The 24,899-nt window shown below is 42.6% G+C and overlaps 1 protein-coding gene across 3 annotated transcripts in view; it reads left to right on the forward strand.

Annotated features, from left to right (window-relative positions):
- SCN10A (sodium voltage-gated channel alpha subunit 10) overlaps positions 1–24,899 on the forward strand; it is a 109,540-nt gene that overhangs the window by 11,501 nt on the left and 73,140 nt on the right. For 2 of the 3 annotated variants that reach the window (XM_023732211.1, XM_012555813.2), the window contains exons 4-11: positions 11,021–11,149; positions 11,713–11,804; positions 13,248–13,463; positions 13,849–13,912; positions 17,955–18,096; positions 18,246–18,443; positions 18,602–18,769; positions 22,126–22,419. In XM_023732211.1, the coding sequence (XP_023587979.1) occupies positions 11,021–11,149; positions 11,713–11,804; positions 13,248–13,463; positions 13,849–13,912; positions 17,955–18,096; positions 18,246–18,443; positions 18,602–18,769; positions 22,126–22,419 (1,303 nt within the window). The remainder of the gene's footprint in view (positions 1–11,020; positions 11,150–11,712; positions 11,805–13,247; positions 13,464–13,848; positions 13,913–17,954; positions 18,097–18,245; positions 18,444–18,601; positions 18,770–22,125; positions 22,420–24,899) is intronic. The other variant, XM_023732212.1, reaches the window with a different exon arrangement.

A 24,899-nucleotide genomic window follows, 5' to 3' on the forward strand; every position in this document is an offset into this window, starting at 1 on the left:
ATTATTGAAGTTTCCTAATGAGAAAATCAAAGCAATGGAACAAATAGATCAAGATAAAGTTCAAGAACACTTTCCTAAAATGAAAGTAAACTTGAACCTACATATTTAAAAAGCATACCATTGGTCAGGAAACACTGAGAAAGAAAAGTCAATACTGAGATATATCTTACTAAAATTATTAGACTTTAAAGATAAAAGAAAATCTCTATGGAAGCCAGTTAAAAAAAAAAAAAAATCAATTCATTTATAAGAGGAAAGAAAACGAGGCTGGCCTTAGCTCCCCCACAGCAGTGTTCGGTACCAGAATATAGGAAAGCAATACTTACAAGCTACACAAGATGAGTGCAACACAAAATTTTATATCAAAAATTTCTTCATAGAAAGACAGCAGACATTTTGAAAGCACAGGAATTCAACTAACATTGTTCCCACAAATCCTTCTACAAACTATTAGAGGACAAATTTCGGCCAACTAAGGGATGATTTTGGAAACCACAGTAGAAAGACAAATGTTGAGTACTGGATTTGTGTAACTATGGAGTTAGTCTAAAACAATGTGGGAATGACAATGCCAAAAAAAGTAAATGTTATATGCCCTGGAAATGTGACGTGATGCAAATCAACAATTGGTAATGGAAGAAGGAAAGCACATGGGAGCAGAGTGGGCTCATTGATTGCTGCTTCTCTAATAGCAAGAAGTTAAAGAGTATTATTTAAGGTTATATTCAAGGAATAGAAAAAAGATTATATTTAACAGTGAAAGATAAACATGAAAAAGATATTATTAAATACAAACAGATAATGGATAAAACAGAGGGGAAAGGAGAGAAAGAGAATTACCATATAGTAACAAGAGGTATTGTTTAAAGGAATAGAGTACTAACGGCAGTGTGTTATATTGTCTTAATTATAAATTTGTACTTATTAAAGTAACCACTAGAACAAAAATGCAAACTTTTCTAAATATCGGAAGAACTGTACACAAAAATAAAGCAAATAAAACATACCACATAATAAAATACTTCAAAAAGTATTAAAACAAATACATAATATAAGGTAATACGAGAACCAAGACCATACATGTCTGTCATGTCAATAAATAGAAATAGATTTACCTTATCTATTTTTAAAATGTCATATAATATTACAAATCAATATCCAACTCTATGATGAATTTTAAAAAAGAATACTCCTCAAAATGACTAAGCCAGGTTAAAATTAAAGAATGGGCGAAAGTATAAGCAAAGGCAAACAAAAAGAAAGCAAGAGCCATGAAAAACCATTAAACAGGAGAAAAATAGCACTTGGTAATGCTAAATAATCCCTAAATGTAATGCATACCTTCGCAACAAATAATGCGGCAGCAATATTCATAAAACAGAAATTATAAGAGTGTAAAGAGAAACAGATAAAAACATTATAGGGATAAAAACCCATAGTCATGGAGTCAATTCCGACTCATAGAAACCCTACAGGACAGAGTAGCACTGCCCCATAGGGTTTCTAAGGCTGTAATTTTTAGGGAAGCAGATTGCCACATCTTTCTCTTGCAGAGCAGCTGGTAGGCTCAAACCACCAATCTTTTGGTTGGCAGCTGAGCGCTTAACCACTGCACCACTAGTGTTCCTATTATAGGGAGAGGAGACTTTAATTTCTTTCAGCCTATGACATAGTAAAGACATAGGTGACCTAAATAACATAATTAATACATTATATCTGACTCATACAGTTTAAACTGTATTCCCTGAAAATGGAGAATACAGCTCCTTTTAAAATGACCATAAAATTGACCAAATAATAAGCTACCAAAAAAACCTCAATATGCTTTAAAAAGTAGAAATAATAAAGAAAACATTCTTTAATCACATTGCAATAAAATTAGAAAATAATAACAAAATCAGAAAAAAAAAAAAGAGAGGATTTTCCACTTAATAATTTTAAAAGCCTCTCTTAAAAAACTCTTGGATGAAAGAAAAGCTACAAACTAAAATTACAGAATTTCTAGTGAAAAAAGATAAAAAGCACTTTGATCAGAATTCTAGAGTGCAGTTAAAGCTGTGTTCAAAGGATAATTCATAGTATTGAAGCACAAGATATTCATATCAAGAAAAAAAAGAAAACAAATTATTTAAATACCTAACATTTATTATTTTAAAAATGACAAAATAAATGAAAGGAAAACAGAAAGAAGAAATTGTTATAAAGGAAATTAATTGGTTAGAAAATAGAAAAACAGTAGAACTGATAAATCCAAGAGCTATTGTAAAAAATATGTGCAAGTCCTTTTTTTTCCTATAAAAAATGACAAAACATTATTGAGAGAAAATTTTAAATACCTAAATAAATTTAAGAATATCTCATGTTAATGGATTAGAAGACTTACTATTGTTAAAATGTCAGTTCTGCCCAAATTAATCTATAGATTCAATAACATCCCAATAAAAATCCTAGCAGCAAATGTTTTATAGGAATGGGCTGAATACATTTTACATGCATGACGAAGCAAAATTTATTTAACCATTGTCCTCCTGATGGACATTTATGTTGACCTTAACCAATATAACCCTAACATGTTGCCATCATAATTAATTCTTCAGTAAGTATCCTTCCACACATATCTTTGTGCACATATGTGGGTACATGTGAAGGAAGAATTCCTAGAAGTGGAATTTCTGGGACAAAGAGAAATACAATTTTAATTCTGAGATATTGTCAAATTATCTTCCAAGAAAGCTGTATCATTTTCCATTTCCACTAATTATTAAATCCATTCTTTATCAGATTTTGTATTAACTGAAGTGAATTGTTGACATTGTTTCCTTTATAAACACACTTTGCAAAAATATAAAAGATAAAATCTACCTGCCTGGTAGATTTTATGCATATATGTGTATAGGAAGGCATATGCAAGTACATGTATGTGCATGTATAGGTGTATCTGTAAGCGTATGTATGTACATCCTTGTGTGTACTGTGTATATATCCATATATATAATAAAGCACATAGGGGGTACAGTTACAAAGACTTCCCAGGCATATCCAAAGAACTCGAGGGGTTAGTTTACTGGGTTAAAAGGCTTAGGACCATCGTCTTGTGGGAAAACTTAGTCAACTGGCACATCGTAGTTCATAAAGATAATAGTCTACACCCTAGTTTGGTGAGTAGCATGTGGTGTCTTAAAAGCTTGCGAGTGACCATCTAAGATACAACTACTGGTCTGTACTTACCTGGAGCAAAAGAGAATGAAGGTAACCGAAGACTCAAAGAAAAAACTAGTCCACAAGAATAATAGCCCACACGAACCATGGCCTCTTTTAGACTGAGACTAGAACCAGATGGTGCCCAGCTACCATTACTGGCCATTCTGACCAGGGACACAATAGAAAGTCCAGGACAGAATGGGAGAAAAATGTAGAACAAAATTCAAATTCCTAAAAAAGGCTATACTTACTGGACCGATAGAGACTAGAGGAACCCCCTAGACTATTGCCCTAAGATACCCTTTGAACCTGGCACTGAAGCTACTCTTGGAGGTCGCCTTTTAGCCAAATAATAGATTGGCTTATAAAATAAACAATATCACTGTGAGTAATGTGTCCCTTAAACAATCAACTATATGAGACCAAATGGTCAACATTTACCCAAAAGCAAAGATGAGAAGGCAAGGAGGGGAAGGGAAGCTAGATCAATGGAGACAGAACAAACAGAATGGAAATACTAAGAAAGCTGACACATAGTGAAAATTGTAACCAATGTCTCAGAACAATTTGTATAAAAAATTGTTAAATGAGAACCTAAAAAAAAAAGGAAAAAAAAAAACTACCTACATGGTCCTATTCCTGGAAATTTATGTGACAGGTATTGGATGATGCCCAGCATCCTTAAAATCCTCAGCCTTGTGGAAATTGCCAGACTTCAGAATTAATTTTGAAATGCAAACTGGTGACAGCCACTGGCTGTTTACTGTGCTGCTGGGAGTCCAAAGGAAGAGAGAAATTGTCCTTGGGATCCACTGAGGCTCCAAAGATCATGCTGTATATTTTTAAGGAAAAATGAAATTGTAGTCAGTGACATCAGAATCTGATCCCGTTGCCATATTCTTGATACAGTCTCCTGGACACAAGTGCTTACCATTCCTGTCTCCCTTGCCTTCCATTGCTCCTCAAACACGGGCTTGGTGGGATTACCTGCTTCTAACGTTTCACCATTAAGATATTGGTCATGAGATTCTCGTAATTACCCTTTATCAAGTTATGAAAATTTCTTTCCATTTCTGGTTTGCTAAGAGTTTTATCATGAATAGGTGTTGAGTTTTATCAATATTTATGTATTTATTAAGATTATCATTTAGTCTTTTCATCTGTTAATATGGTGGATTACATTAATAGCTATGCTAATCTATTTGGCAATCATTACAACTTGATCATTGCTGCATTCAGTTTGCCAGCATTTCATTTGATCTGTCTTGGTAAATGAGATTGGCTTATAATTATCTTTCACGTACTGTCCCTTTGGGTTGCTTTCCCATCTCTCTGCCTCACTGTCTTCCTTCTGTATTGTCCCTGGCCACTCCAAGATTTTCTAACTTTGTTTTGAGAGCAATTCCGCTCTCTCCATGCCCTACAGTGTTTCTCAACAAGTGACTGGGGACTGGAAGCCTCTCAATAGCCTCTAAACCATTTGACAGATGCAAAAGGAAAAGCAATGCTATCGTTTTATTCACAGATAATTTAAAAACTGAAATGTAAGAGTAATCTTGATTTTCACAGAATTTCTCATTTGTTATGTTCTTAAAAGCAGCATAGGTGCTTCAAGGACTGACTTGGTTCATATTGCTTAACACGGAGTCGTGTATCTTGAAGCCAGTATTTTATTATCATCTGCCAGTTCGGGTTTACGCCCGCTAAATTGGCATTTGTTGTTCTTTCTGTTACATTGCATAATATCCTAATTCACAAAAATGGATCATTTCAAAAGTGGTTTGCAGAAATATAACAATAATCATGGAAATGGAAACAGAAATACCACAACACGAAATAAGTTCACATATGTCAGTAATGCCTGGATTCCATCGTAAATTAAAGGGAATCTGTATCTCGTGACACGAGGGAACAGATGTGGATTATCTCACAAAAGCAGACACAAAAGGAGAAAACAGGAAGCACAACAACCAATATCTGATCGTTGAATTTTACTGGCCCAATGATCCTTTGTTCTGGTACCTCGTTTACTGTTGGTTAATATATTTGTCAAATAATGATACAAAGCTACCAAAGCTTCTATGTTGTTTTCCCATAAGGCTTATAAGCTTCATTTTTAAACCAAACACGAAAGGCTTTCCAGCACAAAACTGTCAAAATTTGATGTTAAATGTTGAGAGGACACCAAAACTATACAGTCATCATTCACCCTCATAGCAAAACCAAGTACAACTACACTCTTGCTGGTAAAATATGAAACTAGCTTCCAAATTAATTGTAAATATTATAATTTGGAAGAAAGCAGGAAAAACAATTAGTAGAACTTCTATCAGAACTGTTGGAATTTTTATGTGACTGGCATTTAAAATCAGTTACTTATGTAGGTAAGCAAGCAGACATTTTACTTTATAGTTGAACAATAAACAAACAAAAACCCATTGCCATCGATTACAACTCATAGTGACCCTATAGGACAGAGTACAACTCCCCCATAGGATTTCCAAGGAGCAGCTTGTGTATTCGAACTGCCAACCTTTTGGTTAGCAGCCAAACACTTAACCACTGCACCACCAGGGCCCAGTTAAACAATACTATGAATGAATTAGTTATCAGCATTTTTCACTTAATATGTAAGAAAGGTACTCAATGACTTTTTGTCCTATTTATCATTGAAGCTATCTTTTTGTTAATTTTATTATTGATTTATTTATTTTTTTCTCTGAAAGTTACACAAGTTATGCTTATTTGCTTTTTCTGTTTGTTTTTTAACTCCCCACCACCACCATTGCGTCTGCCTGTTCCAGATATTCCGTATACATGGAATCATACAATATGTGGCATTTTCCACTTAGCATGATGATTTCAAGGCTTCTCTGTGTTCCTAGCATGTATCAGGCTGTTACTTCTCTCCATGGCTGAATAATGCTTCATTGTATGTACACTGCGTTTTGTTTATCCATTTATCTGTTGATGAATGCTTGGGTTGTTTCCACCTAAAGCTAGTTTTAAAAAAAAAAAATCAGAGAGATTGCTGGTTTGTTGGAACACTGGCGTGTTAACTATAAAATAGACATAAAAGGTGTGTTGGAGCCGGCGCTGACAAAGCTCCATGTGAACAGCAAGGAGGGGCATTGCTACATGGAAGGATATTGCTTCCAAATGCCAGTGCGACCTTACTCACAGAAACAGCCGGGGCTCCATAATACACCTTCAGATCCCGATTTGCTGTTGAGGGCAACAGTGAAAATTGTGAACACAAATGGATTGTGGCCACTTAGCATATGTGTCTCCTGAGCAAACTGTGCAGAAACAAAAGGTGAGCACAAGACACTGCCCTCCACACCGAATGTCTCTGATGGCAAACAAGCAAAGGTGTGCGCCATATTTTTGTAAAATAAGAAACGCAACTTCTTTAATGACCATTTCTGTGAATGCAAGTGTTGCGTCTCAGCGATACAGTCAGTATTTTGAGCAGTATGGATCTTTGACTTCAGGGCCTAAACATCAGGCTTTCTAATAATTCAAAAAATCCAATTGTCAATCAAGTCGCCTCTGACTCATGGTGGCCCCATATGTGTCAGAGTAGAACTGTGCTCCATAGGGTTTTCATGGCTGTGACCTTTTGAAAGCAGATCAGCAAGCAGGCCTTTCTTTCCAGAGATCTCTGGGTGGGTTCGAACTGCTAACAGCCAAGCATTTAACTATCCGTGCCACCTGGGGACCCCTTTTTAATGACTAGACATCAAGGTTTCTTAAAACTGAATGACGGTGCAAATGGCTCAGTGGCTGAGAGTTTGACTTTTTCCCAACACCCAATGACTTTCTTCATTCATAAGAAAAGTCACTAATGATATGTCATTGGGTATATTCAAAATCACATCCAAATGCTACAATTGAACACGGAACAAAATACCCACAAAGACGGGATGTGGACTCCATTAGCCGCTGCCTCCCAAGCTGAGATGTTCAACCTTCCAGCTTTTAACTGTGCTAAACTGGGCAGTCGTCCTCTAATAGAACACTGAAAATAGTCTTTAGAGAGAACTGTCTCCATAATTTCTGGGTCTGTGTTTGATGTGAAAAGCCAGAAATATCCATCAAAGCTTCCCAACAGCCTATAATTCTGAGTTAAGATTTTCTAATTTAGAAAACAAAAGATTGGGGAGGAAAAACCAACTAGATTTGGAAGCTGACAGCTCAAGTGGTTATCCAGCCAAATCTAGAGTTTTCGTGAATGATTTCAAACAATATTACTCCCCTCACAGATATGAAAAGCATGGCTGTTATTTCCGTTTTAATTTAATTTTTACTTTTATTTAAGGTACACCTGTTCGTCGTTTGAAAATCATATCATTCTATAAGGATTCTAACAGCAACAAAAACACCTGGAAATTCCATGTCCTTCATCAACTCATTGCTAATCGTATTTTCCCAAAGGCAACCACGTTCAACTTCATCACCTCTTTCTTCTGCTACTCATCTCAGTATCAATAATAATATATTCATGCTATTTCTTGATTTTTTCAATTGTAGATGTTATCTATTAACTTCTGATTATGAAAAGGAAAGAATTAGAGTCTTGTTACCACACGTTGTTGTTATTAGGTACCGTCGAGTCCGTTCCAAATCATAGCGATCCTGTGCAGAACAGAACAAAACACTGCCTAATCCTGCGCCATCCCCACAGTCTTTGTTATGCTTGAGCCCATTGTTGTAGCCACTGTGTCAATCCATCTCATTGAGGGTCTTCCTCTTTTTCGCTGACCCTCTATTTTACCAAGCGTGATGTCCTTCTCCAGGGACTGGTCCCTCCTGATAAGATGTCCAAAGCACGTGGATGAAGTTGTCTCACCATCCTTGCTTCTAAGCAGCATTCTGGCTGTACTTCTTCCTAGACAGATTTGTTCATTCTTCTGGCAGTTACCACATACATACACTTGCCCTCATCTTTCCATTATAATCACATCATAATTTTTATTAGACCATCAGAAAATATGTAAATTGTCTGATTATATATACTGATTGCATATATTTTTACCTAGTAGTATTGCTGATCAAATAATATTCACAGCTGTGTCATGCAGTGTACTTTGATTATATTTTCTTTTTTGTACAATGATTTTGTTTTCTGTGTAGCTAATAAGGATTTCATTTCTTTATTTGCTCAGTTTTCTATGTATTTATCCCTAATTTTTTCCCCAAACTCTTCTAATCTCCAAGGTTGCTGTTGAGAAACCTGATATTTTGATTCCTAATCATTTACATATGACCTTTTTTTTTCTCTCAGAAAAATGCTATGCTCTTCTCTTTGTTCACAGAGTTCTGATATTTTGTGATGTTATCAGAGCCTTTTATCATCCATTGTCCTGAACACTGTGGGTATTTTCAACTGAATATTCAGATTGCTCAGTTTGGGGAAATTTTCTTTAATTTTTTTTTTAATAATTTCCTCCAGTCTATTTCTTTTATATATATATGTATGTATGTATACACATATATATAATTTTATTTTGTTGTTGTTGAGAACATACAGAGCAAAACATACACCAATATAGTTTGATCCCATATAGATAGTTCTTAAAAGAGCATAATGCTCAAGGCAGACATTCTTTATTAGTTAAGCCAAACTATTGTTTGGTTTTAAGAAGACTTCAGGGGATATTTTTGGTTTAAGGTTAAAGATTATCTCAGGGCGATAGTTTCAGAGGTTCACTTTATTTCTTTTGATCTTTATTTCTAGACCTCCTATTAGTTAGATTGTACCTACTAGTCTGATTGTCTGATTTTCGTAATTTTTATCACCTCATCCATTTCTGTCTTTGTGTTCCTCTTTATGTGAAATTTCTTCAACTTTCTTTCCAGCCCTTTTGTCAATGTTTTACTTTTGATGTCATAGTTTTATATTTGAAAGCTCTATTTTGTTCTTCGAATGTTCGTTTTTAATAACCTTCTGTTCTTGCTTTACATATGCTATATTTTCTCATCTCTTAACGCTCTAAAAATATTCATGATAGTTCCCCCCCCCCCCCAATTTTTCTTCTGCTCCCTGCATTGCTGTTTTTCCCTTTTTCTTTTTGGGTACTTTGTTCTTTGATGTAAGAGACCTTCCTCAAATTCTGATATTCTTTGCTGGCTGTTCATATCAAAAGTGCAGAATCTTCCTAGGCTATAAACCTGAATGCCAGCAGTCTAGGAACGCATTTAGAGGCAGAAGAGGGGAGGGATTGTTTGCCTTTCAATATATAAACTTACCCTGTTTCAGTATGCAACTCTCTCCCTCTTGAGAGAAGGAACATCCAATCTATTTCTGGAGTGGGAGAGGCAGTTATTCACTGGATGATTGGCATGGGGTGGAATCTAGAAAGCCCAACTGCTTCTTATATAGACTTTCAAACATTCCTAGTGTTTTCAACCTCATTTACCATCCTCTATCCAAACCCCATTTTCAGAGGTACTTAGCATCTCTAACTCATGAGCAGTTCCAGGGTTCTGCAGTGTGGTTCTGTAGTTATGAGGTTCTGGCCATTCCCCACTTCCATCTGAGGTTTCAGCTTTCTTGGGTGCTCTGTCAGATACCACCCATCCGTCTGCTCTCCAGCTTCCAAAATGTTCTCGCTGTGTTCTCCATTATCTTTGTCTTAGTGGGTTTATGCTTTTTTAAAAAATCCTTTTACTGTCATTTTAGATGGGTTTCAGAAAGGATGGAGGTAAGTGCATGAGTTCAATCTGCCACACTTAACCAAAAATCTTCCTGTTTTTAATAACAGGTTTTACATTTATAGTTTTAAAAATTGAGGTGATTAAAAAATATCCAAATTTATGTGTGCACCTAAATTCCTTAGGTCAGTTGTTCTCAAAGGGTTGTCCCCAGGTCAGCAGCATCAGCATCAACTGGGAACATGTTAAGAATGCAAATCCTTGGGCCCCACCCTAGACTTACTGAATCAGATACTCTGGAGGAGGTGCCCAGGAATCTTTGTTTGAACAAGCTTTCCTGGTGGTTCTGATGCTCATTTGAGTTTGAGAACCACTGCTGTAGGTGATCCAGAGATTCTGAAAGTTTAGAAACACTCCGCTACTCAACCTCAGTTCCAGACCCAACTCTTCAAATCCAAACCTACCAAGGTACCCAGCAGAATAAGAGGGCTGTTTTGAAATGGATCTAATAGGAACTATCTTCTTGGGAAAGCATTTGTGGATTTAGATGCTTTTTCCCACGACATCTAGTTGCTTCCTAATGCCACACTATAAAGCTCCTAGGCTGGGGTCCCTGAGGCCAAGAACTCTGGCAGACCAGGCATGGTGTAAGAATAAAAGGCAATCTGAACTAGAGAAGTCTGGAGAAGGAGGACGTATCAGGGACTCATCCATCTTCCACCGTCAACGGGTTGGGAAAGGAGCCTTCAGCTGCCCTCAGGACAGGGAGCTTCTGGGAGCTTCTAGGAGCCTCATGGGACAGGAAAATCCTCATTCTGCCTCTTGAATCACCAGACTCACTCAGGAAGAGGATGTTAACATTGTGAAGGTTCTCCATCTGCCATTACTTTCTCTCTACCTTCAGAGCAAGAGAGGCTGCCTACCAGTTTAGCCACACACATATCTCTGTCCACCCCCATTCATTTGTATGAACCTTCTGTATTCCTCAGTCTGCATCTTGTCTCCTTACTTTCACCTCTTCCCCTCCCCAACTTTGGTGGTGTTTATTTTGTTTTCCATTGGAACAATCACAGCAGCTCATCTCTCCCTCCTGGACAAACAAGGAGTCATCCAAGCTCATGGCACAGTTAATGCTCCCACCCTTTTCCACCTTCCCTTCCAGGTACGTCTTCACTGTCATTTACACTTTTGAAGCCTTGATAAAGATACTGGCAAGAGGATTTTGTCTAAATGAGTTCACTTACCTGAGAGATCCCTGGAACTGGCTGGATTTTAGTGTCATTACCCTGGCGTGAGTATTTCTCCACGTTGATCTGGGCGTGTGTCCACGTGAGGCTATGGGTGTGCCCATGCTCACACACTAGAGATGTGTCCTCATCTCAGTCCATCTTCCTCATTTGCAACAGCATGGCCTGGGATTTTCTTACTACTGAGTGTTGCTTTGGGGTCACTTTCCCAGGTCTGTCCACACCCACAGGGAGAAGTCAGAGACCTCAAGTCTGATCTTATAATTGGCCTCTTAGAGTGGAGCAGACAAAGCTCAGCCTTGTACCTACCCAACATGGAGGTCTTTCCCTAAAGAACCAGCATCTGAGGAGACTAGCTGGCCAAGCCTGAATGTTTTCACACAGAGAGACCTAGACTGTAATGCATCTTCTCAAATGACCCATACTGGAAAATATTTCAACCTCAAGTCAGTGTTAGGGAATCTATAGGTGGAAGAACCTCTAGATTCCCTTTTTCTGTTCTGGGTTCTTCCTAGGCTTGTGTTACAGCAAATTGTCCTTATTTATGGTGCATCCACTCCCAGGACCCTCTCCTTGCAGAGATGCTGACTGACTTCTGGCCCTACAGATACATTGGCGAAGCAATAGACTTACAAGGAGTCTCAGGCCTGCGGACATTCAGAGTTCTTAGAGCTTTAAAAACAGTTTCTGTGATCCCAGGTGAGATGCTTTAATCACTGTGTTTATTCACAGAGTATACATTGATTTCCAAAGCCTAATGTCCTCTGATTTTCACAAGAGCCCTGCAAGGTTTCGGGGCAAAGACTATTGTCTCCATCTAAAGGACAAAGAAACTGAGGCCCAGGGAGCAGAAAACATACAAGCCCACAGTAAAAGGAGCCCCTTGGTGTCTTTCTCACATACTCTTAGCTGGGAAGACCCTGAGAGGTCTGTCCAGAACCCCTCTCCTGCCTCACCTCTCACCTCTACCCACTTTGCATCTTGCTCCAGAGTCCACCTGTGGGCCCACAAGTACTCCATGTCCTTGCTCACCCCCTGCCTGGGCCATGCTGCTCCTATCAGGAGTACCCTCTCTTCTCTCTTCACTCAACCCATACTCATACCTCAGGGCTCTGTCAAGGCTTCTTTCTGCTTTCTCCTCAGTGGCTCTTTCTCCGAGTGTCTCTCGTGGTTTCATGCTATGGCTCTGTCCATCTCTGGTTCTATGTATCAGTCTCCCTCTTTCTCTCTGCTTCTCCATCTCTATCTCGCTCTGTCTCCCTGGCAGCCAGCTCGCTCTCTTTCCTCACACACACAACTTGCATACAAGGAGGTGTATGTGTCTCAAGCCTTGAGCTGTCTCCCAGAACTGAGGTAGGTGCAGAAAAATAGCTGCCAAATGACTGCCATGAAGTTAAGAGCCTCATGCCTAGCATGATGCCTGGCACATAGTAGGCATGCAACAATTTTTTTTAATTTCTAGTCTCAGCAATTTATTAGGCTTAAGATGGTATGAAGACTGGAGGAACCCCTGAGACTATGGCCCCTGGACACCCTGCTAACTCAGAACTCAAGCCACTCCCAAAGTCCACCTTTCAGCCAAAGATTAGACAGGCCTATAAACAAACAATAATACACATGAGGAATGTGCTTCTTAGTTCAATCAAATATATGAGACTAAATGGGCAACACCTGCCCAAAAGCAAAGACAAGAAGGCAGGAAGGGACAGGAAACCTGGACAAATGGACACAGGGAACCCAGGGTGGAAAGGGAAAGGGGGAGAGTGCTGACACATTGCAGGGTTTACAATCGACGTCACAATTTGTGTATAAATTTTTGAATGAGAAACTAATTTGCGCTGTAAACTTTCACCTAAAACACAATAAAATTTAAAAAAGAAAAAAAGATTATATGAAATGCGTTGCTTGAGTCTCAGTTGCCTCATCTTTGCAATGGTGACAATAGTCTCTGGCTACCTGTTTCAAAGAGTTATCACAAGGTTCAGACAAGGAACTGGGCTTGGAACTGCCCTAGCGTTTGTAAAACACCTCATCTGTGTGGTTTGAGGGAGTGACGGTTAAGATGAAGCACTCCAGGCACACGAGTGCGCTGTGTGCATGCTGCCTCCTCCATGTGGGAGCATTGTTGTCATCTCCCCGCAGGGCTGAAGGTCATCGTGGGGGCGCTGATCCACTCGGTGAAGAAGCTGGCTGATGTGACCATTCTCACCATCTTCTGCCTGAGTGTCTTCGCGCTGGTGGGATTGCAGCTCTTCAAGGGCAACCTCAAGAACAAATGTGTCAAGAACTGCACACTTCTTAATGAGACAGCCAATTCCTCTTATAATCACGAGTGGAATTTCTGCCACACGGATGAAGGTCTGGATGCCACGGGGTGTGAAGGCTCCAAGTGTCTGTATTGGACAAGTATTTTGATTCCTCTTTCCCACTGAAATGTTTCCCCTGAGTCATATTTTACTTTTGGGTTCTGCATTTCCTATTGTCCAGTGCCCTTTCTGCAAGGAGATGAGCTATAAATCCAGATGCAAGTTATTTGGGCTCAGAGCTGAAGTCGCTGCTCAGCTTTTCTCTTCTTACATGTGACTTTTCACCTTCCGTGTGGCCCAGCATGCCGAGTACATGTGGCCCAGTGTGCTCACCTTCCTTGGGCAGGAGATTTAGGGGGCATTGCCTTCATTGCACAAGGCTTCGGTTGGAGGGTTCACAACCATCTGTGAGGCTCATTTCTTCCTTTCTTTTGCAGATTTCCAAATCAACAAGCCGGGAACCTCTGATCCCTTGCTGTGTGGCAACGGAACTGACGCAGGGTGAGTGCCCACCCATGACAACACGTCAATGCCCCTGTCTTAGCCATCTAGTGCTGCTCTAACAGAAATACCACGAGTGGATGGCTTTAACAAAGAGAAGTTTATTCTCTCAGTCAAGTAGGCTGTTGGCTCTGGAGGAAGGTCTGTGTCATCAATCTTCCCTTGGTCTGGAAGGTCCTTGTGATGCATCAGTCTTCTCTTGGTCTGGGAGCATCTCAGCGTAGGAAACTCAGGTCCAAAGGATGCGCTCTGCTCCCAGCACTGCTTTCTTGGTGGTATGAGGTTCCCATGTGTCTCTGTTCACTTCTCTCTTTTATATCTCAAAAGAGATTGGATTAAGACACTACCTAATCTTGTAAACCTCATCGGCATAACCTCATCACAGTGACAGAATTTACAACACATAAGGAGATCATGTATAACCTCATCATAGTGGTAGAGTTTACAACACTTAGGGAAATCACATCAGATTATGCAGTCATACAATACTGGGAATCATGACCTAGCCAAGTTGCTACACACATTTTTGGGGGGACACAATTCAATCCATGACAGCCTCCAAGTCCTTTCTCCATCTTGTCATCAGCATTTTCTGGACAAGGACTGGGTCCTAGGCCCTGAGAAAGGCACAAACATGAATAAACCATAGCCCTTGCCATTCCAGAGCTCATAGGGAGGGAGTGTATGAGTTAGCTTTTGCTGTATAACAAACTACCCCAAAACTGAGTGGTTTAAAACAGCAACCGTACATTAACTTACGATTCTGCATATCAGAACCTTGTGCTGGGCTGACTTATGCACTAGGAAATGGCTAGCCTAGGATGGCCTCAATTGGGATGTCTTGTCTCTGCTCCACGTGGTCTCTCATCTCCCAACAGGCTAGCCTGGGTTTGTTCTCATGGCAGAGACAGTGGTCCAGGAGGGAGAAAGGAAGCACACAAGGCCTGTTGAGGCTTAGAGCTGGCACCACATCATTTCTGCTGCCTTCTACTGACCAAGCAGCTTACAGACCAGTCCAGATTCAAAGGGTGGGGAGCTAGACTCTACCTCTTACTGGGAGAAGCTGCAAAGCCATATTGCAAAAAGGCATGGGTACAGAAAGTGGAATAATTGTGGCCATTTTTGCAAACAATCTACCCCAGGAAGACTAGTATTTATTAAGTATGTGTTTTGTGTGAAGTTCTACATTTAACCATCATAACTTCATCACACGGGTTTCATTATTCTCACATGGAGGAAGAAGCATATTCATCAGACTTTGCAACACCAAATTCTTACAGAAGCCAGATGCATCAATGCAAGTGAGTAGAGTGCGCTAGGTGAGGACCATGGCAGTTGAGAGTCTATGCCCTATCTGGAGACGGCAGCCACTGCTTAGCCCAGCTTCTGTTGCCATGTAAAAATGTGGGTCTGTAGCTTCCAGCTCTTCCAACTTTTAAGAGAGAGGCAGGACAACTGGATTTTTTTGTGAAACATCCCAACTATAAACATTGGCTTCCAATTCCAAAAAAATTTCTTCATATCATGGGGCCAGACAAAATACTTCTGTGGGCCGAATTCAGCCTGCAGGCTGCCGGTTTGCAGGCTCTGATGCATGTACGTAAAGAGGCTACACTGTCGAGAGTAAGTGCTGGGCTGGAGGCTCCACGGGCTGGGAAAATACAGTGAGGGGATGGTGGGGAGTCAGGAAAGGAGGTCAGGGAAGGCTTCCTGGAGGCAGTGGTTGAGGTGAACATTGAAGGGCAGACAGGATGTCTTCAGGCTGGATGGAAGAGAGGTAGTTTGGATGGAGGCCATTCCAGGTGACAGAACAGAATGTGAAGCAAAGCAAATGGGTGGGGGACCCTTGGCTCTGCTTGCTTCTTTGGCCACTGGAGTGAAACAGGAACAGAAAGAGTTCAAGCAACAAATCAGAAAGCCCCGCCTCTCCCACCTCCACGGCTGGGGGCCTGGGAAATCAGAGCTCACAATGGCCCCAGTCTCAGATTGGCTGAAGGGCCCACGTTGCCCAAGCGAGTGTGGCCTGCAGGAAGCCCTGCCTTCATCAGCCCACTAGGAAAACATCTCAGAGAGAGCTGACGGGTGGGAGCAAACAGAAGGATTTGGTCAACATCAGGGTCCTTGGCCTCTTTCCTCATAAATGCACTTGGCATTTGGTTCTGTGGCTCAGGGAACGAGGTGTACTGATGTAAGTTTTCTTTTGCCTTTGACTTAAATTTAAATTGAGGGGCCCTCAATGTCCTCCTCCTGTCCGGAGTTGGAATTTCTCAAGGCGAGGACTCCAGAGCAGCCCAAACACTGCTTGTGGTAAAGTTGTGGGACCATTTATGGACCTCTCTCTCAGTCCCCAAAGAGCCAGGCATTCTGTCAGGCAGGTTCCAGCAAGGGACAGAGGAATGAGTAGCGCTGGGATGGAAGGAAGGAGCCAGCCCAGGACAGTGGGCAGAGTGAGTCCTGAAGGGGCCTGCTGGGAACACCAAACCCCGGTCCTGTGCTGGACCACAGGGAAGCCAGAGCCCTGGGTGGAGTCCCACACTGACCAGTGGCACTGTGGGAGAAAGTGCCTGGGGTCTAGGGTACTAGGAAACGTTTGACAGTTTTCAGCATTTTTTCACATATATTATTCCAGTGTATCCTCTCAGTAGCTTCTGAGGTAAAAATAGCAGGAATTTTAATTTGCATTTTCCATATAATATTTACTATGCTGAAGTCTGAAACCCTGGTGGCATAGTGGTTAAAAGTTTGGCTGTTAACCAAAAGGTTGGCAGTTCGAACCCACCAGCTGCTCCTTGGAAACCCTCTGGGGCAGTTCTACTCTGTCCTATAGGGTCGCTATGAGTCAGAATCAATTCGACAGCAACAGTTGGGTTATGCTGAAGTCACCATACTCCCATTTAATCCTCAGAGCAGTTAGCTGCTGATGCATCAGGCAAGTAGCTGCTGAGATATAGTGACTACTGTCGGTTCTACAGAAGACATAGAAATAAGGTTGCCCTCAGAGTTAGCTGGCAAACCTGCAGGTAATGGTTTGACTAGCTTCCTGGGAGAACAAACTAAAGGACCGTCTCTGAATGTTAGTTAATAGAGGCTGGGAACTTGCAGATCTCCTTCAAGGTTGGAGATAGAATTGGGATTGATTGTAATTAAGTTGCCAGAACCCTAATTGGTTGTACGGGTCCTGAGATTGTGTATCTGCATGTGTGTCTGGAATGAGGAGAGCCCCAGAGATCAGCGTTGGTGGAGGAATCCTGGAAGCAGAAGGATCTCAAACTACAAACAAGGCATTGCTGGTTTCTTCACCTCGCCATCCCCACTGAGCTGAGAGATTGTTCCTGATGTCTGCTCATCCTCTTACTGTGAGAGAGAGAGAGAGGAGCCCACCACCTTCCCAACCCAGCCCTCCCTAGGCAGGCATCTTTAATTTGGCCTTCCATCATCAGCAAGTCTTCAGGAGGAGGCTGGACGACTCCAGTACTGGGCTGACAGTTACGTTTCTGTTACGGTGGCACCTTGTGTGATTTAAGCACGTGACTTCTCCTCTCTGAGCCCCAGCTTCCTCAACTGTAAAGAAGGATTGTTGATCAGATTAGACTATAGTATTAGTGAAGGGCATAGAACACACAGCCCGCAGTGGGTGCTCCTAAGTGGAAAGTGTCATTTTCATTGTTAGGTATAATTGGTCAGTGAGCCTGGCCCCTGTGAGCTCTCCGTTAGTAGACAATCTCCAGGCTCAGGTTTTCAGACCACCTCATTGTCCCTGACTCTCCCTCCCCTGGTGTTAACTTGCAAAGAGCTTGCCACCTAACGGGGCCATGTCTGAGCAGTCAGCTAGCCTTCCCCGAGTCACTTCCCTACACACGGAACTGCACCCAGAGCTGTGACGAGACTAAGTGTCCAAGGTCAGCCAGCTAATAAGAGGAAGGCCAGGCCTTGAACTCTGATCTCTGACTTCAAACCCTTGGTCTTCCCACAGTCCTGGGCTGCCTTGCCCCCAGTGAGCTGGTGGCTGAGCAATGGGTGACCTCCTCTGTTCTTCCTGCAGCCACTGTCCCTCAGGTTATTTCTGCCTTAAAACAACCGAAAACCCGGACTTTAACTACACCAGCTTCGACTCCTTTGCTTGGGCTTTCCTCTCACTGTTCCGCCTCATGACGCAGGATTCCTGGGAACGCCTCTACCAGCAGGTATGGATCTGCATGTTCCCACACAGACTTGGTTCGAAGCTGGTGGGTCAGCTGCATGACTACATTTTTCCTATACAAACCTGACTTAACTTGAAGGGCTAGTGTGTTGTGGGTACAACATGCCTCTCTTCTTTCTCCTGAATCTGCAGACCCTGAGGGCTTCTGGGAAAATCTATATGGTCTTTTTCGTGCTTGTCATCTTCCTGGGATCTTTCTATCTGGTCAACCTGATCTTGGCTGTGGTCACCATGGCATATGAGGAGCAGAACCAGGCTACCCTTGACGAAATTGAAGCAAAGGAGAAGAAGTTCCAGGAGACCCTAGAGATGCTCCGGAAGGAACAGGAGGTTTGCGAGGGCATGTCCCAATCCCACTACTGCCCGGCCCTGACCCTTGACCTCCGACTTCATATGCCTCCACCCTATGTTCCCCCATGTCTGGGGGACACATTTATGCTAAGCTGAACAAGACCCTGTCGGCTGCAGCTTCTGTTCTCTCTCCTCAGGTACTGGCAGCACTGGGGGTTGACACAGCCTCTCTCCACTCCCACAGTGGATCTCCTTTAACCTCGAAAAATGCCAGTGAGAAAAGGCACAGGACAAAACCAAGAGTGTCAGAGGGCTCCACAGACAACAAATCACCCCAATCTGAGCCCTACAACCAGCAAAGGATGGTAAGGGGCTCATATTTGGGCTCTAAAAAGATTACCCACCTTTTCAGCTGCCATGGAGAATGGGTCAAAGTGGGAGGAGATTTGTAGCAGGAAGAGAACTGGAGGCACAGAGATTAGGAGGATGTTTTAGTAATAGACCCTCCTCTCAAAATCATGACCTAAAGTAAGACGGAGTAGTTGTGGATAAGGAAAAGGGTGGATTATGAAGACTTTTCTGGGTGAAAATCAATAAGCCTGGGATTGTGGAATGTGTTAAAAGGAGAAAGGAGTCCAAGATGACTTCCAGTTTTCAGGATTGGGCCATTAGATGGGTGGTGGTGCCAAGATAGGAGCCCTGGAGGAAGAACTCATGTTTGGAGGGAAGGTGGTGACCTTACTATTGGACATGCTGACCTTGAGGTGTGTGTAGTCATCAAGGGTTACCTTCCCTCTGATGCCCTGGTCTGCAATTGTGGAGCTGGGGTATTGTCCTGTCTGTGGTGCTGAACTCTTTTACAAGCTTCTTTCTGACCTCATTCTTGAGGCTCTGCAGCCCAGATTCTCCCTTGCTGGCACAGAAGATCCTATAATCTATCTCTGTTACACAATCCAGCTTTACAAATGGCTTCAGAACATCGCCTCTGACCTTGTAGAAACTCTATCCCCCCATCACAGTCTTCTGCCTCCCACTCCAAGATTCCAGTACTCACCAAGTTACCTTCCTCCACTTCCCTGGCCCCTGAAAGTCCTGTGTACATCAAATGTGCCCTTCCCACATGACTGAACGAGGATAACCTTTTGTGGGAGGGTAGTTCCCATGCTAATAGAAGGTTTCCTGCCCCTCGCTTCCCTGTCAACCTCTTTTCCTTTGCTCACCTGAAGGATGGTCTACTTTTTGGAATACCATCTCTCCAACCCCAGACTGACATGCACACAAACACACACACACATGCACACACACTGGCCTCAGGGACACACCCACACTGCTGCGTTTTTCTGCATCTGTGCCCTTCCCTTCCTTGCTCTGACTCTTTTGAGCATCACCTGGCATGCACGGGGCACAGTTCAGAAGATGTGTCAAAGAGGATTTGACTAGGGCTCTGACAGTCATAGAGAAGGATGAATCACAGCTTCCATGGAAAAGTCAATGACACTCTGAATTGGGATCTAATTTTCCCCATTCAGTCAGTCCCACACAGATTAGCACGTGGATGTCCAATAATTGTTCGGTGTGTGTGTGTATACTTGTCTCTCCAGCTAGGCTTACCTTCAAAGGGTAGAAAGGAACGGTGTCTTGTTCATTCAACAATACTAGGTGCTTGGTATAAAGAGATGAGTAAGACATGGTCCCTTTCCTCAAGGACCTCCATTTGAGTGAAAGAAGGAGATGCATAAACAGCTACGTGATTAATACTACAATAAAGACATGCACACGGTGTTTTGGGAATAGAGACAGAAACTTCCACTCCTACGAGGGTGGAGCGTATCAGCAAAGCCTTCACGGAGGAGGGGATAATTGAGGTGAACAGTCAAGAGTGAATAGGGGTTCCTCCAGTGATTGAGGACTGGGAGGGTTTGAGGAGGAGTATATTTCAGGCAGAGGGAAGAACATGTATGTGCAAAGGTGAGGAGACAGTGTCTGGGTATTTCTTTAATGCTAACTGATTGATTGGTGTCCACCCTTCATCTTTCCCAGGTGTGTTCATGTGCTGAATCAACCTTAGGAAGTCCTTATATAAAGCCATTTTCTGACTAAGAACAACAAGACAAGGGGTGGAGCAAGGACCTGGGGGAGACACAGCAGAGGTTGCGGGAGACACGTAGGAGATCAGCTGGCCTTCTTGGATGATGTATTTTAAAGATCTAATGCTTAGATCCAGAGGTCACTGCCCACCATTTGTCAAATAGATTATTTCTGAAATATTAATTGATGGCCAGAGAGGTGCTGTCTGTCAAATATGGAGCCAAAGTTTTCTTCCCAGTTTCTGTATTGATTTGCTTGGTGCCCAAGTGCAAATAACTCAGTCTTCCCGTCTTTAACATGAGTGTGCCAACTCTGATTCTTTGCTTCAAAAGTAGGAAGGATTCATGGATTTTTATGAGTTCCATAGTCCTTGGACATGTATTCTAGGCAGAGAACACTCTGCTTATAATACCAGGTTTTCAATGATGGTTGCTAAACAGGACTTGGTTACAGATTATCAAGAAAGGAAACTCCACTTCTATGAGATGATGGGATAAGTAAGGAGAACTCTAAATTGCAAGATGCCCCAACTTCAGTCATTTAGTAAATAAATGGAATTAAGGAAGGGGAAAAAATCCAGCAGTACAATCAGAGTTTTTTTAGAAAGTCAATGTTTAGATTTTAGAAACACTATATATGACCTGAGAACAAAATTAATGGCTTATTATAGTCAGGTTCCCACGGTGGTCATGGGAACTAACCAGACTGGCACACTAACTCCGTGGAGGCTTCTGGACCTAGCTCCTTTCCTCTGGCAACTGTAAGCCACACAGTTCCCTCAGTGGAAGATTTTGATAGGAAATATTATTGATCTGAAGGAATGACATTGTTCTTCCAGGAAATTAGACTGCAACTCTTCTTTCAATCTTCCCATTGTTACTGTTCAAAGCTTGCCTCAAGGGATCTGGAAAATCATTACATTAAAAAGCACTAGTCTCTTCCTTTGCAACACAAACTCTCACACCCATACAGGCTAGATCTAATAAATTGTAGAACCTAATTTTCACACAATAAAGTTCACTACTCTTTCATTTGGAAACCCTATGGCTGCTAACGAAAAGGTCAGCAGTTCAAATCCACCAGGGGCTCCTTGGAAACTGTATGGGGCAGTTCTACTCTGTCCTATAGGGTCACTATGAGTTAGAATCGACTTGACGGTTTGGTTTGTTTTTTTACTCTTTCATTCAACAACGATTTACCAAGCATGTCCCAGTACTGGTGCAGCATAATAGAACCTGTTTAGGTCATAACTTTGCATGTGAAGGAGGGAATTTGAGAGACAGCTTTGTCCAGCCACATGGCCAAAGGCTGGCAAATAGCTGACCCATGTGAATGACAAGGTTGTCCTCTGACATGCCTTGGTCATGAAGACCTATTCACTGATAATATTCTCTCATCCTTATCCCAGAATCTGCCTAGATTATTATTTTCCCCAGTTCCCATCCTGCCCTCCCCCATATGTCTACCAGGAATACTCTTTATATCTTGAGCTCTGTACTGAGCTCCTGGAAGGTCGTGAAAACAAGGACAGGGAAATAGGAGTGAGTGGAGGGAAGTGTTGAGTTCCAGACTTGCCTACAGGACTAGCTTTCAGCCTGATTTCTCTCTCCTTCTCTTTTGGGGCAATACCCAGTCTTTCCTAGGTCTCGCCTCTGGGAGACGCCGGGCTAGCCATGGCAGTGTGTTCCATTTCCTGGCTCCTGGCCAAGACGTCTCATTCCCTGACGGGATCACAGATGATGGAGTCTTCCTCGGAGACCGTGAAAGCCATCGGGGCTCTCTGCTGCTGGGTAGGGGTGCTGGCCAGCAAGGCCCCCTCCCTAGGAGCCCGCTGCTTCAACCCTCCAACCCTGGCTTAGGGCATGGAGAAGATGGACATCCCACGCTTCCCACTAGTGAGCTTGCCCCTGGAGCCATGGAAGGCTTGGTGAGTTTGTGAATGCTCCAGACTCTCTCCAGCTGCCCTCCAGCTAGAGGCCTTGGGCCAAGAATCCAGGATGTCACCAATAGAAGGGCCCTCTAGACATCAACCCATCAACACAACCAAACCAAACCCACTGCAGTCGAGTCAATTCCGACTCATAGAGACCCTGTAGGACAGAGTAGAACTGCCCCATAGGGTTTCCAAGGCTGCAAATCTTAATGGAAGCAGACTGCCACATCTTTCTCCCACAGAGTGGCTGATGGATTCTAACTGTGACATTTCGGTTAGCATCTGAGCGCTTTAACCACTGTGCAACCAGGGCCCCCACCTCCATTTTATAGACAAGGAAGGTGAGGCCCAGAGAGAGAGATTGGATATGCCTGAGATCTAACAGGTTTTCTGGTTTACAGTGCAATACAGTGAACAGATTCTTTTCTATTTGACCCCCTATTTCTTCACAGCTCTTCTCTGTCCCCAACCACTATCACTGTTTTAGAGATAAGCCTACTTGCTCCCTGGATGAGTATGAGGAAAACTGAGGGCCCTTCTCTTCCTGCCTATGGCTCTGCCAAACTAACCTAGATTTGACAAATGGAGCCAGAGAAATTTTGAGAGGGGCCCAGAGCAGATCTTAACAGAAGCTAAGTACCCTTTGACTTACTCACTGGAGAAGTGACTTGCCAAAATGCACCAATCAGGCACCAGTGGCTAACTGGCCAACACCCTCATTAGAATAATCATAGAGTGTAATAGCAAACCAGGGACCCCTCGTCGGACTGAGAGCCGCCATTTAATTTGAGTTCCACCCTTCCAGTTTCAGTAATGATGCTTCTAGTGTCGTTACTCACTCTGTCTGGCTAGTCAGGAATACAGAGAAGTGTTCCACTGACTCAGATGAGTCTTACGGAGTTGTCTTAGCTCAATCTCTGATTGGATACTGTTACGGATTGAATTGTGTCCCCCCAAAATGTGTGTCAACTTGGCTAGGCCATGATTCCCAGTATTGTGTGGTTGTCCACCATTTTGTGATACGATCTATTTATCTCCCTGGTGGTGCAGTGGTTAAGAGCTTAGGCTGCTAATCAAAAGGTCAGCAGTTCAAATCCACCAGCTACAACCTGGAAACTTTATGGGGCAGTTCTACTCTGTCCTATAGGGTCGCTATGAGTTGGAATCAACTCCATGGCAGTGGGTATGCTGTTAATGAGGGAGGATTAGAGGCAGTTATGTTAATGAGTCAGGACTCAATCTACAGGATTAGGTTGCATCTTGAGTCAGTCTTTTTTGAGATATAAAAGACAGAATAGAGCAGAGAGGGGTGGGGCCTCATTACCACTAAGAAAATAGCGCTGGGAGCAGAGCATGTCCTTTGGACCTGGTGTCCCTGCACTGAGAAGCTCCTAGACCAGGGAAGATTGTTGACAAAGACCTTCCCTGAGAGCTAACAGAGAGAGAAAGCCTTCCCCTGGAGCCGGTGCCTGGAATTTGGGCTTCTAGCCTTCTGGACTGTGAGAGAATAAGTTTCTGTCTGTTACAACCACCCACATGAGGTGTTTCTGTCATAGCAGCACTAGGTAACTAAGACAGGAGGCCATGTGATTCAGGGTCCCAGCAAGAAACAAATAAACTGCTCCAGTGGGCCACTGGAGAGAATTTAAAGAAGTACTTGCAGAAGAGTGGGCTGTGTTACTCCCTGGGTGGCATAAACAGTTAAACACTTGGCTGCTAACTGAAAGGTTGGAGTTTCGAGTCCACCAGAGGTACCTCAGAAGAAAGGCCTGGAGATCTACTTTTTAAAAAATCAGCCATTGAAAATCCTATGGAGCCCTCTGAGGTTGCCATGAGTTGGAGTTGACTCAATGACAACTGGTTTTGTTTGGATTCTCAGGCTGGGTTAAGGGAACTAATAACAGACAGTGAGGCACCTAGAGACTAGCATCAGTGCAAAGTTGTAACGTGCCTAGGTTGAAGCGGTGAGGGAAGGCACCAGAATCACAACCCAACAAAGAGCTGTGACTGTACAAGAGAGGCTGCCCGACAGAACTTAGGATCTTAGGTAGAGCCTTGCAGCCATTACCCAACTATAGCCCAGCTGGACGTCTCTCCTTCCATCCTCTCTCTGATCTTCCATCTGTTCTCCCATTGGCTGAACCTGACCAGAACCAGTGGGGAGGTGGTGCAGTTTGTATAGGCCACTCTCTCCAGACACAGAGCCAGGCAGAGAAGGAGAGAGGGTCTCCGGGGCAAACGGAGCATCACCAACAAAGAGTTTGAAAGGTAGAGCTTCCAGAATGCCTCATTCGAGAAACCTTGTGATGGACCCCTCCCCCTTGCCTATCTGTTCTGAGATTATCTTTTCCCAACTTACTCTAAACTTGATTCATTCTAGTTTAGTTTTTTGGTTTGTGCAGGATTAACTCTCTAAGACCTTCTTTGTCACACGGGCCTGAGTTTCAGTCCCAGCTGTGCCATTTGTCAACAAA

This window comes from Trichechus manatus, unplaced genomic scaffold (assembly GCF_000243295.1).
Source record: "Trichechus manatus latirostris isolate Lorelei unplaced genomic scaffold, TriManLat1.0 scaffold00049, whole genome shotgun sequence".
Lineage (NCBI taxonomy): Eukaryota > Metazoa > Chordata > Mammalia > Sirenia > Trichechidae > Trichechus > Trichechus manatus.